The 16,848-nt window shown below is 44.6% G+C and overlaps 1 protein-coding gene across 1 annotated transcript in view; it reads right to left on the reverse strand.

Annotated features, from left to right (window-relative positions):
* Nucleotides 1–200: 200 nt before the first annotated feature.
* Nucleotides 201–16,848, reverse strand: part of STAB2 (stabilin 2) — a 75,036-nt gene continuing 58,388 nt past the window's right edge. The window contains exons 49-67 of the mRNA XM_030263182.4: nt 16,312–16,488; nt 16,141–16,230; nt 14,754–14,900; nt 13,609–13,665; nt 13,079–13,202; nt 11,905–12,054; nt 10,061–10,165; nt 9,601–9,708; nt 8,887–9,080; nt 7,754–7,895; nt 7,335–7,468; nt 5,831–5,996; nt 5,505–5,611; nt 4,801–4,920; nt 3,900–4,058; nt 2,939–3,046; nt 2,136–2,264; nt 960–1,079; nt 201–365 (exon numbers count right to left, since the gene is read on the reverse strand). Coding sequence (XP_030119042.4) covers nt 315–365; nt 960–1,079; nt 2,136–2,264; nt 2,939–3,046; nt 3,900–4,058; nt 4,801–4,920; nt 5,505–5,611; nt 5,831–5,996; nt 7,335–7,468; nt 7,754–7,895; nt 8,887–9,080; nt 9,601–9,708; nt 10,061–10,165; nt 11,905–12,054; nt 13,079–13,202; nt 13,609–13,665; nt 14,754–14,900; nt 16,141–16,230; nt 16,312–16,488 — 2,388 coding nt within the window. The 3' untranslated portion in view covers nt 201–314. The remainder of the gene's footprint in view (nt 366–959; nt 1,080–2,135; nt 2,265–2,938; nt 3,047–3,899; nt 4,059–4,800; nt 4,921–5,504; nt 5,612–5,830; nt 5,997–7,334; nt 7,469–7,753; nt 7,896–8,886; nt 9,081–9,600; nt 9,709–10,060; nt 10,166–11,904; nt 12,055–13,078; nt 13,203–13,608; nt 13,666–14,753; nt 14,901–16,140; nt 16,231–16,311; nt 16,489–16,848) is intronic.

Raw genomic sequence — 16,848 nt, forward strand, 5'->3', positions numbered from 1 at the left:
AAGAAAAATAAAAGCAGTTAAATAGCAGGTGAGTGAAAATCAGCCACTTTTCCCAGAGAGGTGTCTGCTTCTGGGTACATTAGTTGAGACTCAATTTTGATTTTAGCACTCATAGTTGGTACTGCTCAGATTCAGCCAACACTTCTGAAGCTGGTATCTCTGTGAGCTATATGGAAGGCATCTTAAATAAAGCTGTGCTCTTTTGGTTTTTAATTTGCAACAAGATTTTATTCCCTGTAATGTAGGTGGTCTTCTTTTCACAGTAAGTGTAAATAAAAATGTGTTTATTAGATGACTAATACCAAATTCAGTTTTTAATTCTGATCATAAGGACCACTCATCACAATCTGCTGGTCATCTGAATCCTATAAAATAGAACAAAAAGAAAATCAGACTTGAACACTGTGTTAAGAAACACAAGTAACATTTTGGCAAATTTGTCCATACAGATGGCAGAGTTGGCATCTGACATTTTTGCACCAAACAAGTCCTTTTACTGGATGCAAAATGGTGCATTTTGATTTTAGACTCTGCATGCACATGAGGGTGCAATCTTTCCTTCCCTGCATTCTCAGCCCCCTCCCTGCTGAGTTTCAGATTCTTTGGAGTGCTAGCGTAGCTCACAGCTTTGTTTGTAGCAAGGAGACATGAAAACAAAATTAGAAGGCTTTTGAAGTTTTTATGGGTGTGTCACTGTCATCCAGTGTCATTTGAAGTCCAGTTTAATTTAGCTGTCTTTGAAGATGGCCTTGAGATGCAGCTTTTGACCACAGCTTCAATTTTACTACAGGTGAGGCAAACTAATTTAGAGCAGAGGGGAAGCAGGGAAGCCAGGAACTCAAATGCTGGTTTCTCGAATTAATTTTTCTTTTCTAACTTGACATTTTTCTTTTATAAAGTAATTCCCTTTTAAAATTATATTAGTAGTGTCTCAATCTCAAATCAAAATTAACACTTACTGAGAAAAGATCATAAGCAGGTTCTGGTGAAGTCAGTGTTGAAGAACTTTCATATGAGGGGTTGGTGATATTTGAAGGCTGTGACTTGTCCAGTGATGTTGTGTCAGTGTCATCTTTTGACTGCACAAAAGCACACAAACTTGCTTAAATTTCATCCTCTTCCCCCAGTGCATTAAGTGGGACACTTGAGCCTCTCTACCAGCTGGTGCAGTGTTATGATTCAACTGGCTTTTTTGTCTAAATCTATCTCTGGGCATGAACTCTGGTTTTGGTCGTTGTTTTATCTCAGGTCACTTAGCACTGGTATCTCTTTTCCTCTCCTTTTTATTTTTAAGCCTCAGCAAAGAATGGGAGAGGAAGGGTGGCCCTGAAATACTGCTTACCCCTGATATAGGGGTAAAAAGTACTTGGTTAGTCCTGAGGGCTCTCTTTGAAACTGTTTAAAAATATAAGTGTTTCCTCTGGCTCTTGGCTACTGTGTTTTGTTTCTACAAGATCATTCATATTATATACAGGGACTAGAATAGGAAGGGACTTCTGTTCACGTCTAGGTAGACTTTCTTTCAGATATGTTTTTGTATATCTTGTAACATTTTTTTCAACATCCCTCATCTCTGTAGCTTAGCTGTTGCTGACTGGTTTTGCATCTATGTGTTGCTAGCAAAATTAGTTAAAAGAAGTCAAGCATGAAAGTGCATCAGTATAAAAACCTGAACTTTTCAATCCTACAGGCATTTCAGTTTGTTTTTCTGTTGGATCTGGCCTTTTTCCTATGAAATGTTTCAACCTCCAGAACAACAAAATTGATAGGAATGGAGGAGAACAGGTGCCTTTTCGGTGGATGTAATTCCTCACTTCCCTAAGGGTGAGCTTCCTGGGGAGGCAAGGACTTCTGCGCTGCTGTGGTGCAGTTAAATCAGCTTTGGGCCAGTGCTCAGTGTTGGAAATGTCTGTGTAAGCAGCCACTCGGGTGGAGAGGTCTGGGGCAAATGTAAACTCATGTCCAAAGCAAGCAGGTGAGCTTTCCCCACTTTGTCTGTGTCTCAGTGTGAACAGCTCAAGTGTGAAGTGATCAGGAATGTTTCTAGCTTAACCAAATGTATGGAGAAACTGAAAGTTATGAATTTGGGAAGTGCAGTTGTCCCCCCCTGCTTCGTGTTCCCACCTGCAACTTACCTTGAAGTGCTGGAAGCCAAAGTTTTTCTTCCTGAACCTGAGGTAAGAATATCCAACAAGAGCCACAATTCCAGTAACTAGACAGATGCCAAAGAATATTCCTGTCCCAGCACTGGCATGGAGAGGAGCCTGGAAGCAAGGGAGAGGGTGAGTGAGCTATGGGTGGGCACTGGTCAGCTTACAGCACCCAAGCACATGCATTGTCCCTTTGAGATGTGTTCTGGTCCTGAGCTGTTCTTGTGCTTGGGTTTCCCGGTAAGTGTTCCCTAGAGACATTTGAATGTGGCCTTTTGATATGATCATAGAACAGTTTATTTTGAAATAGATGATTGAGTCCAGCTGTTCACCCAGCACCGCCAAGCCCATCACCAAACCTTGTGGACCAAGTAGACAGCTGGATAACTGGGAAATTTGCAGGAATTTGTGCAGACAAAAGATATCTGTTTTCAAAACTTTGTTTTGGATAGGAATGAATGCCAAGGCAAGAGTAAACAAAGTTCCTTAAAAACTTGAAAATGGAAGAACTAAAATGGAGCTTTAAAAAATCTCTGTTATGTACATGAGCTCCATTATTTTATATAAAGAAAACACATATAACTGTGGGAAGAAATCACTCAGACAAATTTTTGGTATCACTGGTACCTGGTTTTCAACTTCTGATTCTCTGTGAAAGTAACCTTTTAAGCTGAAAGCTGTATATATGTCAGGAAAACTGGGAATATACGAACATCAGCAATGATTTTAGGGTAAAATAGGAGAATTACCTCTCACCACCCCAAAAACCTGAATCACTATGCACTTACAGGTTCTGATGGAGCCTTTAAAGGCTCTGAAATGATGTGGATTATCCCGTTGGAAGCAATTATATCCCACTCAACAATAGCACTTCTGTCCACATACCGGATCTCACTCTGCCAGGAAAAGAAGCAGTGAGAGCTGAGCTTTGACCCTTCTCCCTTTGGTACTGAAATTGAGAATAAGATGATTTCCCCACCTCACTTGCTGACACCCAGAGAGAAAAAAACACGTGGCAAAACACATGGAAAGTTACGCTGCTGCCTCCCTGGACATCAGCCTGGGATAGCCCCTGGCTGGTCACGGTTCTCCTGTGCATGGAGAAGCCACCATCATTACCTGCATGTTGCCTTCATGTTGCTCTGTCCTTTTTTTTTTTTATTTTTTCCCCTTTCTTTCTAACTGAAGGGTTTTGTAATCTTTGTGAAGTTGCAAAAGCTCTGCCTAGAAGAGCAGTCATTCCTGAGTGCCAGGCAGCTGCTTTCACTGTGGAGGATGCCATTTGACACTTGAGTTTGCTGGCTGGACTTTGCTTACTGTGAGCAAGGCTCTGTTGGTGGCTCCTGCCTCTCCCAGAAAGTTATCCTTACAAATGCCAACATCTTTTTTTAATTATAAGCTGTTGCTTTCGTCTCTTCACCTATCATACAGCCATCTCCCATAATCCTACCAAGCAGAGAGGAGAGCAAAATGAAGCCCATATCCCCATTTTTCCATTCTTGAAAGCCACTTCAACAGCTTCCTTTGAGTTTTGCAGGTAAGAGATGTCCATTTGCAAGCTGTAAATTTGCAGTTTGCCAGCTGCTGTCCTGCAGTCTCTGGACAGGAAAGAGCCTTCTGAACTCAGTTGCTCATTGCTGCCCACTCTAACCTTATCCAAATGCCCTCCAGATCAGTGTGGCACTTGATTGCAGGGTATAGCATAAGAAGAGGAAAAGCACGAAGATGGGAAATTTATTAGAGAGGTACCTGGTCAGCAGTGGGGATTCGATGTTCCTGGCCCCCAGTGTTTGTAATGAGGAGTTTTTTCCCTAGACGAGTGAGAAGGGTGGTTCCATTGGTCAAGTCCTCATAAAACATTATATTGGCATTAGATAAATGATATTCGATGTCTCTCCCAGAAAGTGTCTGCAAATGAGGGCAAAATACAAGGAGTGGTTATGGATCTCATTAATCCTTTGGATTTACTAGTAAGCTATGTGCCTGTGACCTTATTGCTCTGCTATTAAGGTTATTAGAGGTTATTGGGAAATCTGCATGGGAACAGTGGGACATTCTGTCCCTGCTGGCCTTTGATGGCAGGACCTTAAATCCAGCGGGACAAAGGCTTTTCCTCCTCTGTAGGATGGCTTGAAATGATGAAACTCAGAGGTATTCCAAACAGCTTGAAGATGTGAACCAACGTATAAACCTTTGTGAATTGTTTGAAATAGTGTTTGATTGAAGGAAGGAAAGAAAGAATAAAAAGGGGAAAGCATAGAAATTAAGTTAGAAATGGATGCTTTTAATGTATTTGTGGGAAATACCAAAACTGTATGCTGCTTTCTTCAAATAACTGTGCTCCATGCTAATGAGCCAGACAGACTTCATCTCAGGCAGATTTCTTCATACCAGGGTAACTAAAATCCCTGGTGGAAAAGTCTCTGTAGTGACTTGAACACTTTACACCCCTAACCATGGAAGGGAAATGGAAACAATGAATTCATGTCTTTTATGAGCACAGTTTAAATTCTATAGGGTTAAGCAGAAGTCCCATCATACTGAGATTATTTTTCTAAGCTTAAGTTTCAATGGGATGTAGAAACACATAGTAGCTGCTTAAGAAGTGTTATTAGAACAAGGAAGGGAAAAAAAGAAGAAAAATCCTGACCTCATTTTCCTTTAACCCACTATCGATGGGAGCAAAGAGGGTGGCGTGCACTGACAGGTCTGTGAGGTACTGCAGGAACTCTCTCCCCTTCCTGGAGGTGTTGGAGTAAGCCATGATGTCCTAGGCAGAAACAAAATCCAGCTTTACTAGACAGCAACTGTAGTGTGGAGAGCAGAAAAGATGACACTGTACAAATGGCAACAAAGGAACTGTTTTTAGCCATGAAGCAGCTCTGGAGTGTCTTTCCAAAGGCAGTTTGTATTCAAAACCCAGCTCCAGCTGCTAATTTGATGAGTACTTATTAAACTGATTTACAGATGTTGAGCCTCTGTTGTCTTTGAGGCTGTTGATACATATAGTGCCTTTCTGAGTAGTGACAAGAAAAAGAACTCTTAACATTTTGTCTTTTCCCAGTAGCAGCTCAATGAAATTCCAAAGTACAGTGCTCTTGAAGTTGTGCAGAGATTCTCCTTTAAGCTAAAGCTGCACCAAGCTTTGAATTCCAACTGAATTTTAGAACCCAGAAATCTCTTTGGAGCAAGTAATTAAAAAAGTAGTTACTAAGTTCTGGTTTGGATTTAGACCAGATAGGTGCAGATTTAGACCACTCTGCCTTGCTTCACTGGTGTGTTTGCTGGGTACAACACTGGATACAACACTCAGGGCCTGCTTTGCTCCACTCCCACCCCAGCTTTTCTTCCTACCGAGAGGAAGTTTGTCAGCGTTGGGAAGGACATCAGCACTTGCAGCAAGTTTCCACTACAGGAGATGCCATCCCCCACGTAGCCTGGCTTGCATGTGCAGTTCACCTCTGAAAGGTACAAGCAGGGAGAGCTGTATGGGCAAACACCCTTTGCAAGAAAGCTTTAGGCTGCTGTGTGCCTGAAAAGCAACAGGTTAGGGTTTTTAAGTTAAAAAAGAGGCAGAGTCTCTTGCAGTGTTATCTACCAGCCTGTGGCTGATGGAAGGAACCAAAATCTGGGCTGCTGCTCTCATTTTCACAGAGGGATGAGGCAAAGGCCCCTCTTACCTTTCTCTCTGTAGCAGAAAGCATCCCAGGTTTCGCTCAGGTTGACTCTTCTCCCGTAGTCCACGATGCCGACGTGTCCGGAGCCGCAGTTTGGGGAGGAGAAGGCGGTGGGGTAGCCCACCCTCCCACCATCCAGCCAGCCAGCAGAGCACAGGTGGTACCTCGCCTGCAGTCAGCACAGCCAGAAGGGAAAAACTCAGGGGAAAAGCCAGGTGGTGGGGCTGGGGAACTGCACATGGAATGAACAGAGCCCCCGGGGCACCCAGGCAGCACCTGCCCTGCCAGCACAGATCCAACCTCACATTTTGCTAAAGGTGCCTCTAAACAGTGAGTGGCTTTCTTCCTTCCAGAGAAGGAAGAAAGGCTCCTTCTTTCTGGAAGGAGGCAGAAAGAGACAGTCAGTCTGACCCACTCTTCTAAAACAAGTTTTGCAAACCCAAGTTGAGATGCTCATCACACTGAAATCAGCTATGCGCTGTCTACAATGTGCTCAAGGGAGGCAATATGGAAAGGGGTCTGTTAACAGCATTTGAGAAAAGATTCCTGGAGACTTACTTTAAAGAAATAAATTAAGCAAACTCCAAAGTGCACATTTCTTTAAGGAGTGTTAATAATTAAAATCCCCTTGAAAACACTCTGAAAGTCTGACTATCTCTCACCCCAGCATCACTAGAAACAAGAACTTGGCAAATGATTTCAATGCTGTGTGAGCATGGGTGAAACTAATAAAAAGTCTGAAAACTGCTCCCAGCCAAACATACCCTGGGGCATGGGTGTAGGAAAGGAGGGAAAATTATGCTTATTAGCACAGAGCAGTCCCTTTGCTCCTCCCTCTCCGTTTACTCTGTGTCTTGGTCCTATTTGGGAATCTCCTCCCTCCAAGAGGCCTCCTCAGTAGGAGTCTGAATAACATTACAGCAGTCCAGGGTTATGGGTAACAAAGCCTGTGCCTACAGCTGACAGCTCCAGCTCCAGACAAATCTGAAGACTCTTTAATTTAGGTCACAATGCATTGTGTACTTTTCTTTGCTGAGCATCTTAATACAGAGGAACCAATCTATACCTTTACTTTTACCTATAGCCTATCATAACTACTATAATTACCTTATTCATGTTATTATTCTCCAGTCACAAAAAGTTAGTATGTTAGAGTTCAAGCTAGAAGTTATTTTTCAGTTTTCTTGCAGTGGAAAATTCTGAGACATTTTTCTACTTGCAATATCAGCAATCTTGTTTGCCAGTGGTATCCTTCTGCTTGGTAAAAACATCTTCCTGTTTGAGGTGGGTTTATTGTTTGCTCTAAGCCATAAAAACCCCTTCTAACCAACATACCCTTTGCCTTCTTAGTTATCCAGTAAGACTGCTCAGCAATTCTTTTCTTCTTTTCAAAACTTGCTTTCATTTCTATTCCTTCTTCAGATTCCACATTCAAAAATCTTTCTGCCAAGCATACGTATCTGTGAGACTTTCTTGTCAAACTTTCATCCTTCCCAACCCTCCTCACCTTCTGTGCATACAGCAGCTGGTCGTAGGTAGCGATGGTGGCCGACTCATTGGCACAGGCCTCCTTGGCCTGCTCGTAACTCATTCTGTACTGCCCCACGGGGGACTGCAGGTGGAACACCCCGACCGTGGTGTCTGCAAAGAGAGACAAGGACCAGCTCCTCCTGAAGGGGCTTCCATGGTGCAGAGTCAGCTGTGCTGTACGAATACCCGTGGATTTTGTGAATTAGAGCAGATTGATTCCTCGGGGTAGCATTCCTACCTGGACTGTCCCCACACATTGCTTCATGATAAATTCACATTCCACTGTAATCTCACTGTTTCATGGGGACATTAAGTAGAGGTCTGAGTGAGCTTACAGCTCCTGGTCACTGGCCCCAGGGCACAGGGCTGGTGGTGTGCAGGGTGTGCTCTCCTCACCTTGGAAATGCAGGTCGGCACAGTCGGCGTCGGGGTGGCACTGCCCGTTGTCCTGCAGGCAGCGGTCGAGGGGCAGCTGCATCACGGAGCAGTTCAGCCCATCGCCAATGTAGTTGATTTTGCATTCACACTTACGTCTGCCCTGCTCAGCGAGAGAAGCAAAAAGGCCAAGACAAGCATTTAGGTGACATGGCACTGGTGTTTCAGGCAGCATAATTCTGAACTGTTGGGGAAATTTCACTTGATATAAGCAGGAATGGATAAACAGAAAAGTTGCTACTAACAAGCAAGCCAAATATTTGCACATGTACTTGGGTGCTTTGCTGAATTAACACCAAAGCATAATTTCATCTGCAAAATTAATAACATGCACTGGAGGATTATATGACATGTAATTCACAAAAACGGATGGCAAACAAATAAAAATTATATTTAAATGACTGGGCATGGAAGCAAGCATTGAATTTAACAGCCCACTGCTAGTAATAAATGAGAACTATAAACCGAGCAGGAATTGGTGACATCCAGGGATTGCGATGGTTGACAGCTGGAATGGATTATCAGCAGGACTTTTCTAGATCAGTCCTGGAAGGCAGCTCAGGCACGACACCAAAATGGAATGGAGAAGTGATCCTGCAAGCACCATGATCAAGTCACCTGCACAAGTTTTCCCTAACCACATTGACTATATGGGTCATGGAATTTGTGTCATGTGGCTGCAGAGTTTTTTAAGCTGAGTTCAAGCAATCAACAAATGACACTATTCTTCCAGCTGTCCCTTTGTTTAACTTCTAAAATGTAATTAATTTTAGTCCAAGAAATTTGTGTTGCAAATAAGGATAGACAGGTAGGGAGAGCTAAGACTGGGACTAGACTAAAAAAGACTACGTATGCAAAACTTCCCAGCTTCTGTGTTACCCAATTCCCCAGAGCAGAGATGTCAAAATATTTCTCAGCCTTCAGCTGAGGCATGCCAAACTGATGTGGAAAATAGGTTGGAGCTAAGTAAAGGCTGTTTTGGAAAATGGAGATTTAGAGAGGTACAGGGCATGATCCAGCCAGAGGAGACTTCTGCTGGCACAGGAAGAAACTCCTCAGACTTCCCTGCTGGGGACTGAAATAATTCTACTTACAGGTCCTGTAACAGTGCAGATGGCATGCTCGTGGCAGCCTCCATTGAACCCATCAGCACAAGGGTTTATTGGAAGGCAGGTGAACCCATCTCCCTTGTAGCCCTTCTGGCAGCTACAGAAGACTTTCACCCCGTGCTGTGTGCAGTCGGCTGCCTTGTGGCACCCACCATTGTTCTGTTTGCAAAGCTCTGCAGCTGCAGAGGAAAAAAACCCGAATGAGTAAAGTCTGCTTTTAAAGAGGATGTTCTTGTTCTTCATAAAGACAAACCACCACCAGTCCTTTCACACAAAAAATACTAGTATACTTGTTGGAGGCAAAAAAAAAGCTGTTTCCATTTCTTGAGGCATTACTGAATTTCTGTAAGTCTATCCCTTAGGGCTCTGACAGCCTTGTCAGGATGTTCTTGATTCAGGAGGCATGGTACCAACCCTCAGATTTCTGGCCAGGTTGACTTTGGAAGATGTAAGGCACCTGTCTGAGAAAGAACAACTGTTTCTGTAGCAATGTTACCAGGGAAGTACCTTGCCTATGGGCATAAAAAAAAAAAATCATAGTACCCTTCTTGTTGGAATAGCCCTTAGATATCTTTATGTCTGAGAGAAACCTTGCTGTCCTCAAAACTTGACTGAAGTGCACTTGCTGCCCATGCTCCTGCTTGGTAAAGTCTGGAGAAGTCTTATTCCTTCTGGCCCTGAGTGGGGGTGGGAGCTCACCTGTGCACGTGATCCCGTCCCCGTCGTACAGGGGCTTGCACTGGCACGTGTTGTTCTCTGTGCAGACGGCGTTGGCCGAGCAGCTCGGGGAGCACACTGGTGGCAGAGCTGCAGGGAAGACAGAACAGCTGGAATCAAACAGCTCTGGCACCACAATGCCTTCGTTTCATGCAGAAGGAGAACCCTCAGTACCAGTCTGGCTAGCTGGAAAATTGGTAATAATTTTATTTTTTGTTTGCCAAGGCCCAAAGCCTCTCCACAGGGAGGTAAGAACTCATATTGCCACATCTCAAAAGAGGAGACAGTGTGGTCCTCAGTCCAGAGCAGGGTCCCTAAATACTCTTACATGGCTCCTGACATTTATTAACCCTTTCTGTCTTATCTATGGAAACCTTCTGTTGAACTGTAAATAGTTCCAACCCATAGCTCCATGGACAGACTGGTGAGAGCAGGCAGAGACCTAGCTTGGTTTCACACAGCCGGCCAGTCCATCCTGTTTTACAGAAACATCGTCCTGTCCCTGAGTAGCCTTCATCACACTGCCCGTTGTTCTTGCACTCGCAAGCTGGAAAAGAAACACAGGGGTCACTTCAAGAGTATGAAAGTCTTCCTCTAGACAAACATAATCATGTCAGTTCAGATACAGTATTATCCAGAAATAATTCAGATGAGTCTAACTTCATGGTATTTCACTATGAGGCCAGTCAAGCAGAGGAGCAGACTTTCCAGAGTTCTCGAGCAATTGTCATCCTTGGAGGTTTTCAAGTGCTGACAGGATAAGTCCTGAACAACATGAGCTCAGAACTGACTGTTTTGAGAAGGAGTTGGTCTAGAGACCTTCTGAAACCCCTTCTAATCTGAGTTAACCTGTGTTCCTGTGATTTTATAATTGGCATTAGTTCAGTGTGCCTCTTAAAATGAAAATGACTATTGATCTGCACATTGCAGTGGAGTAGGAAACTGCACAGAGAAGTGTGGCAGGAAAGAGTTAGGGGCTGACCTGAAGACCTGGACAAATCAGTCCTAATGAGCAGCAGCTGTTAATTGTGGGGAGCCCAGAGAAAAACAAGGTGTGTAGAGGGACAGTTCTTGGCTGCTGCGTGTGTGAAGGTCCAGCTGAGTAAGGAAGCCAGACATGAGGTTAGTGAGCTTTGCTGTAAAATGTAGACAAGTTACCTGTATTTTCCTTTTTTTGGTTTCAGATATTTTCATGACTAAAAGCTTTTGGATTCTTTCAGCTCTTTCTATAGATAAGGCTTTGGTGCTTCTGCCTTCTAACTTGAGGTGTGATGGTTTTTCCTCTCCTCTTTGGGCCCTGCGACAACTTATGTGCTAAATCCTTCCTAAAAAATGATCCATGGCTCTCTGTTTTATAATGTCATGCTGCAGCATCTTTTATGGCCTTATCCTTCTTCTTGAAGTATTGTTGTTTAGAGAAGTTAGTTATGTGGGATTTGTGGAACTGATTTTTTGCATACCTGTCCTGCTGAAAAGGAGCTTCACTTGCTGGCTTTTTTAATTTAGTCTGTTAATTTTTGTCTGACTTAAATCAAAAGGAAGGGGTTATAAACCTTTTTTTCTTAAATTTCATGGTCTGGTTTCAAGCTAATAGCTCATACATTTTATGCTCTGGTGTGCTATTAAAGTGGATGAATTGTAGGTAGGCATAATGCTGAGAATCTGTGTCCAAGCCTGTTCTCTTGCTTATACCCCCCATCCTACGTGCCTGAGGAGCAGTACAGGTACACAGGTTTAGGATGGAGGCATTAATGTTGTAACTTCTTATCTGAAAGGCTTTTATGTCAGGAAAATATTTAAGTTTAAAGGGAGCTATTGATCCTGCTTCCACCTAGTTAACATTTAAAGCCACAGAGAGGTGGATTTTGTGAGCAGTTGCTTGGCTGTCCCTCTTCACAAACAGCCCTCACCTTGGTCCTTTTTCTTCTCCGTGGAAGTAGCACATGGCCTCAGCCTCCTGCATTCCTTGGGGAGCCATGTTGCTAAAATTCTATCTTAAGCTTTATGGGGATGGAGAAGAAAGCTGTGCTGTAGCTAAAACCACTTGTTGCTGGAGGCCCTGTTTCTGTTCTGTGTAAGAGTAGGAGGTCCTGTGCAGACACAGCCATGCAGCCTCTGCACACCCTCTTCTCCTCCTCCCTTCTGAGACCTTGTGCCATCTCCTGGTGTGAGGAGGCACTCAAGAAAAATGTTGCTCTTAAGAGGGAAGCTTTCCTTGGCCTACTCAGAAACTCCTTGCTGACAGAACAGTTTAGGCATGGATACGACAAGGGCACTGAAACGTACGCCTGCAGGTGAAGCCGTATCTGCCCGGCAAGCACAGCTCACACGAGGTCCCGTTGAAGCCGCCGGTGCAGTGGCACTCTCCTGTCCCCGTGTACCCGTCGTCACAGGAGCCGTGGCCATTGCATGGGGTCTCTGGGCCCCCTGGGCAAGCTGAAAGGTTGGAAAAGGAAAGTGGCTCTTTAGCTCAGGTGTGTGTTTATTCATTGTCACTGTTGGTTCTCTAGTGTTCTGTAAAAATCATTGAGGAGGAATGCCTGTAAATGCGTCTCCCCTGAGGTGTGTAAAAGTGGCTGTGACACTTATGACTATGTGAGCCTTGTGCTCTAAATTCCTTGACACGCTTCCACAGCTCCTACCACTAAGGTGTTTGAGATCCTTCCAGCTCTGACTCGTGGATGTTGTTGTCTGGCTGCTTGCTCATTCAGACCCATCTGTGAATGGCACTGCCCAAACTGAGCCTTTCTTGTATCTCTCTCTGGGTCTATGTACTGTCAGAGTGACCCCAAAGGGTATCTCAGGCTGAACTGGCCAAAATTGCATGGGATCTGCATGTGTCTGTCTGTGAAACTGGGACAGAGCAAGCTGGCAGGGCTATGTGTGGCTGGGCCTATCTGCCAGCAGAGATCCTGACCTGGATCTTGTCCCTGTGTGCCCTGGTGGGGGTATCAGTACTGTTCTCCTGCAGGGCTGGCAGGGGAAGGAGAACAATTTGGAAGTGTCTGCTAACAAACTGCTGAGATGGAGCCTCCCAAATTGTCTCCACCTGTTCAGATCTACAACTTCTGAGCTTGCTCTGATGATAAGTGCACTTGCCTGTGGCTGAGCAATTATGCACTGGTTCTCAGGTGTGTGCTGGTGTTGTTGTGTGAACCTGAGCCTGTGTTGAAAGGACTTTCAGCTGGTGACCTGCTCATCAGGACAGCCTTTACTCTCTGTAGACTCACCTGCTACTACTATGGAGTTTAAAACTTACTCTAAATGTGAGGAGATAATCTGAATTGAAGACGCAGTTAACACCTTGTGCTCTTCAGCTCTTGCAACCAAGTTCCCTCACTTGCAACTGGTCTCTCCTTGTGCCCCTTATCCCAGCTCTCCCAGTTTTGCCTGCTGGGCACTACACAGCTGTACTGGGGAAGGGGAGGGCACAGGATGGCCATGTGGGTGGGAATCTTACCTTGGCAGTCTGGCCCGAAGTAGCCCTTGCAGCATTTGGCAATGTGTATGACCATGGAGCAGTTCCTGCGGCACCCATCCCTGCGCAGCCCGTAGGACTCGTAGGTGCACCACTGCATTCCTTCCTGTGTGTCAGCACGGAGAGAGGAGAACACAGGAAAATGAGTTTGTTTTTTTCCTCTTTAAATCGTAATTTCTGATGTACATTGAAATAAAAATGTGATGTGTAAAGATTATAATGTGAGACCCCCACCCTCTCTGATTCCTGAGATGCTAAGCACTGTCCCTGAGAGAGCAGGGGCTGCTCTGGACTCAGCTGAAACACTTTTATAGTCGATGCTGTTTGAGACCAACAAGCATCCCCCACCACCACCAGATGTTTGCCCAGGGACAGCTTTGTCACTTAATAGTGTGGTAGCACTGTCAAAGGTTCTCTTTTTATTTATTCTAAGAATCTTAGTCTGGTTTGTTGTTGTGAAGTACAGAGAAGAGCATGTTAGTCTGCTTCCATGTGAGAGGTGAATATTTTACCTTTGGTTTTGTTCCTGGAGGGCATTTATAGTTATTGAAACAGCTAGCACAATGCCCCTGGAAAAGGAAAAAAAAAAAAAAAAAGTGTGTTAAAATAATGGCTACAAAAGGCCATTTGACTTGGGCAAAAAGTGTTTTAGGGGACCAGAAAAGGTAAAGCTTATTGCACTTAAAATTTTAATAGAAAACTGTGGAGGAGCAAGAGAGGAGAGTGACAACAAAATAGTTGCAATAATTTAGTGCCACAAAAATACAAGGAAATAGTTTTGTACTGGAATATAAGTTCTGGAAGAGGAAATTGGTCTGGGTTTAAAGAAGGAGGGAAGAGATGAGAAATGTTCTTTGAACAAGTATTGATGTGATCTGTATTAGACCTGGATGTCTAATTTAGAGTACAGAAAAATGTTTGCTTCTCAGGAACTGCTTATGAAATTTGAGGAAATTATATCTGTTTAATTTCATTTAATGATATAATAAACAAAAGGCAACTTAAACAGATGGGATATACACAATTGTTGGTTTTATAATTGAAATACATGTTCCAAGAAGCGTTTTTGAAGACTGACTACCTGGAAGTTCTTTCACTTCTAGGAGGTTTTTTTATACTTCCAAATTAAACGGAAGTAAACTTGGTTTTGAAACTGTTTGAAGATGACTTTCAAAATTTCCCATTTGTGAGACCCATCAAAATTCACGGAGGAAACTTCCTCTGCACTAACAGTGCCTGTTCAGGTGTGTTAAAAAAAAAAAAAAAATGTCAGAGCCTGAGACAGAGTAGGCATTTCTCTATCTTGTGTCCTTCATACCCTGTGCCGCTGGAGTAGCGGTGCTGTTCTTTTTTAATAGGGAACTTTGTAAACGTGACCTCTACAGACAAATTTGTAGTGTGAACTTCCACTAATTAAAAAGCACGGCAGAAAGATTTGTCCTTGCTCAAGTTTTTGCTTGCATATATAAAGTGTTTGGTGTTTTTTTTTTTTTTTTTTTTATGTTCTTCAGTGGAACCACTTGTCCTGTGTGCTGCTTTGTGTGGATACAGGGTGTGTGCAGTGCACCTGCGAGGCATCGTGCTGCGCTTGTGAATCTCTCTCTAACTGGGCCTGGGCTGTGTTGCTGTCAGGGTGGGGACCTGAAGGGGCACAAACCATGAACTCCATGGTGAGGAAGCTGTCACAGCGTCCCCCCAAGCTGGGCTCTGTCAGCAAGCAGTTGATCCCGTAGGCGATGCCCCCGTCGAACTCCAGCTGCCGCTGCACCACCTTGCACTGTCCGTCGTTCAGGAAAAGGGCGCCCTGGGAGATGGGAAGGGGAGAGAGGGACATGGCAAGTCATGAGCTTCTCCTCCTTGGGCTCCTGCTCTCTGTAGGAATGCTCTTGGGGCAAGGTGGTATGTCAAACTATCCTGTAAGTAAAACTGGGGTTATAGGGGCTCAAACCCAGTTTTAGGGCCTCTCTTCCTATGGGCAGATGTGTGTCTGGAGTACCGTGTCCAGCTTTGGGGTTCCCAGCACAGGAAGGATGTGGGCCTGTTCGAGTAACTCCAGAGGAGGGCCATGAAGATACTCCAAGGACTGGAGCACCTCTCCTGTGAAGACAGGGTGAGAGAGTTGGGTCTGTTCAGCTGGGAGAAGAGAAGGCTTCAGGGAGACCCTAGAGCACCTTCCAGTCCCTAAGTGGGGATATGTGAGAATTGGAGAAGGATTTTTAGCAAGGGCATGTAATGATAAGACAAGGGATGATGGCTTTCAACTAAAAGAAGGTGGGTTTAGACTGGATTTTGGGAAGAAATTCTTTACGGTGAGGTTGGTGAGACACTGGAAGAAGATGCCCAGAGAGCTGTGGATGCTCCATCCCTGGAAGTGTTCACGGCCAGGTTGAATGGGAATTTGAGCAACCTGGTCTGGTGTAAGGTGTCATTGTTCATAACAGGGGGGCTGGAACAAGATTATCTTCAAGAGTCCTTCCAATCGAAACCATTCTATGATTCCATGTCTTCCTTTTCTGAAGAGGAGAGAATATGCCAGTCCTATGTTCACAGGTTTATCTTATGTGTATTTAGACTTAGATGCTTGCCAGGTATGATCTGATACATTTGCAAAGAAAAATGTGACATTGTTCTGGTTTATTAGGCTATGTATGTGCCTGCAACCTTAGATTGGAAGTGCTTATGCACCAGAGTTTGCATGCAGATGCTGCATTATGGGGTTCAAAACCAGGCTGATCTTAGTGGTTTTGCACTGGTATTGTAGAAGTTAGTGTGCTGGTATTTCAGTTTCAAGGTGTCTGAGAGCTGTTTTGAACCAATTGCATCTTGCAACAGAGCAAATGACAAAAAAAGCTCCAAAAAAAGTCCTGCAAACCATACAATTTGCTGAATCTGTTGGTGTGGCTCTTGGTATGTAGCAGTGATGGCCAATGAAATTTTGGTGCCACTGACCCTCCCTGGGGGCTGTGCAAAGGCTGATTTGGGCTGCAGGAGCGGATCCTGCAGCAGGAGTGAGGAATAAACGTGCCAGCAGAGTGAACACTTACGATCTCCCCGTTATCCCCACAGCTCACGCTGAGGTTGGAGCCCTGCAGGGTCTTCAGTGAGGTGGAACTTTGGAGCTGGTAGGCCAGCACCTGGGAAAGAAAAGGGGAGATGCAGTTGTCTGGGCTTGCGTGTTTTGCCCGTGGCAACTCTCCCAAAGTGCAAGGGCTTACCGCAGCATCACGGACAATGTGGAATTTGAGGTACTGCACCAGTTTGTTGGTGTTGGACTTCTTGAAGAGGAAGTCCTGCTGCTCCTGTGGCAGCCCACGGATGGCTGTGTCTGTGGGCCAGAAGAGCGTGACGGGTTTGTGAATGGGATCATTGATCAGCCCAAGCAGGTTGTTTTTCTGCAACACAGCAATAATTGGGGCAGAAGATTAATGCTCTGTTCAAAAGTGACACTGACCTGTGGGGTGAATGTCAGGTATAACTGGGGTGTGGTGCTCTGTGGGCTGCCTGGTCGCCAGCCTGCAAATACCTTGACTTTCAAAAGCAGATGCAAGTTGAACTTGATGTACAGTAGGACAGAGCTGAGTGGGGAAGGGAAAGGTGGCTCTGGGTCTGCTGAACATCCCCAACCTCTGAGGGAGTGTGGCTGGTGGTGAGCCCTTTGGTTCTCCTCAACAAAATCCTGTCAGTGATGCCATGTGCAGTGTGTGTGTGTTTTCCTCTTTAAATAATTTACAACCTTTTCCCAATGGCTTCTG

This window comes from Taeniopygia guttata, chromosome 1A (assembly GCF_048771995.1).
Source record: "Taeniopygia guttata chromosome 1A, bTaeGut7.mat, whole genome shotgun sequence".
NCBI lineage: Eukaryota > Metazoa > Chordata > Aves > Passeriformes > Estrildidae > Taeniopygia > Taeniopygia guttata.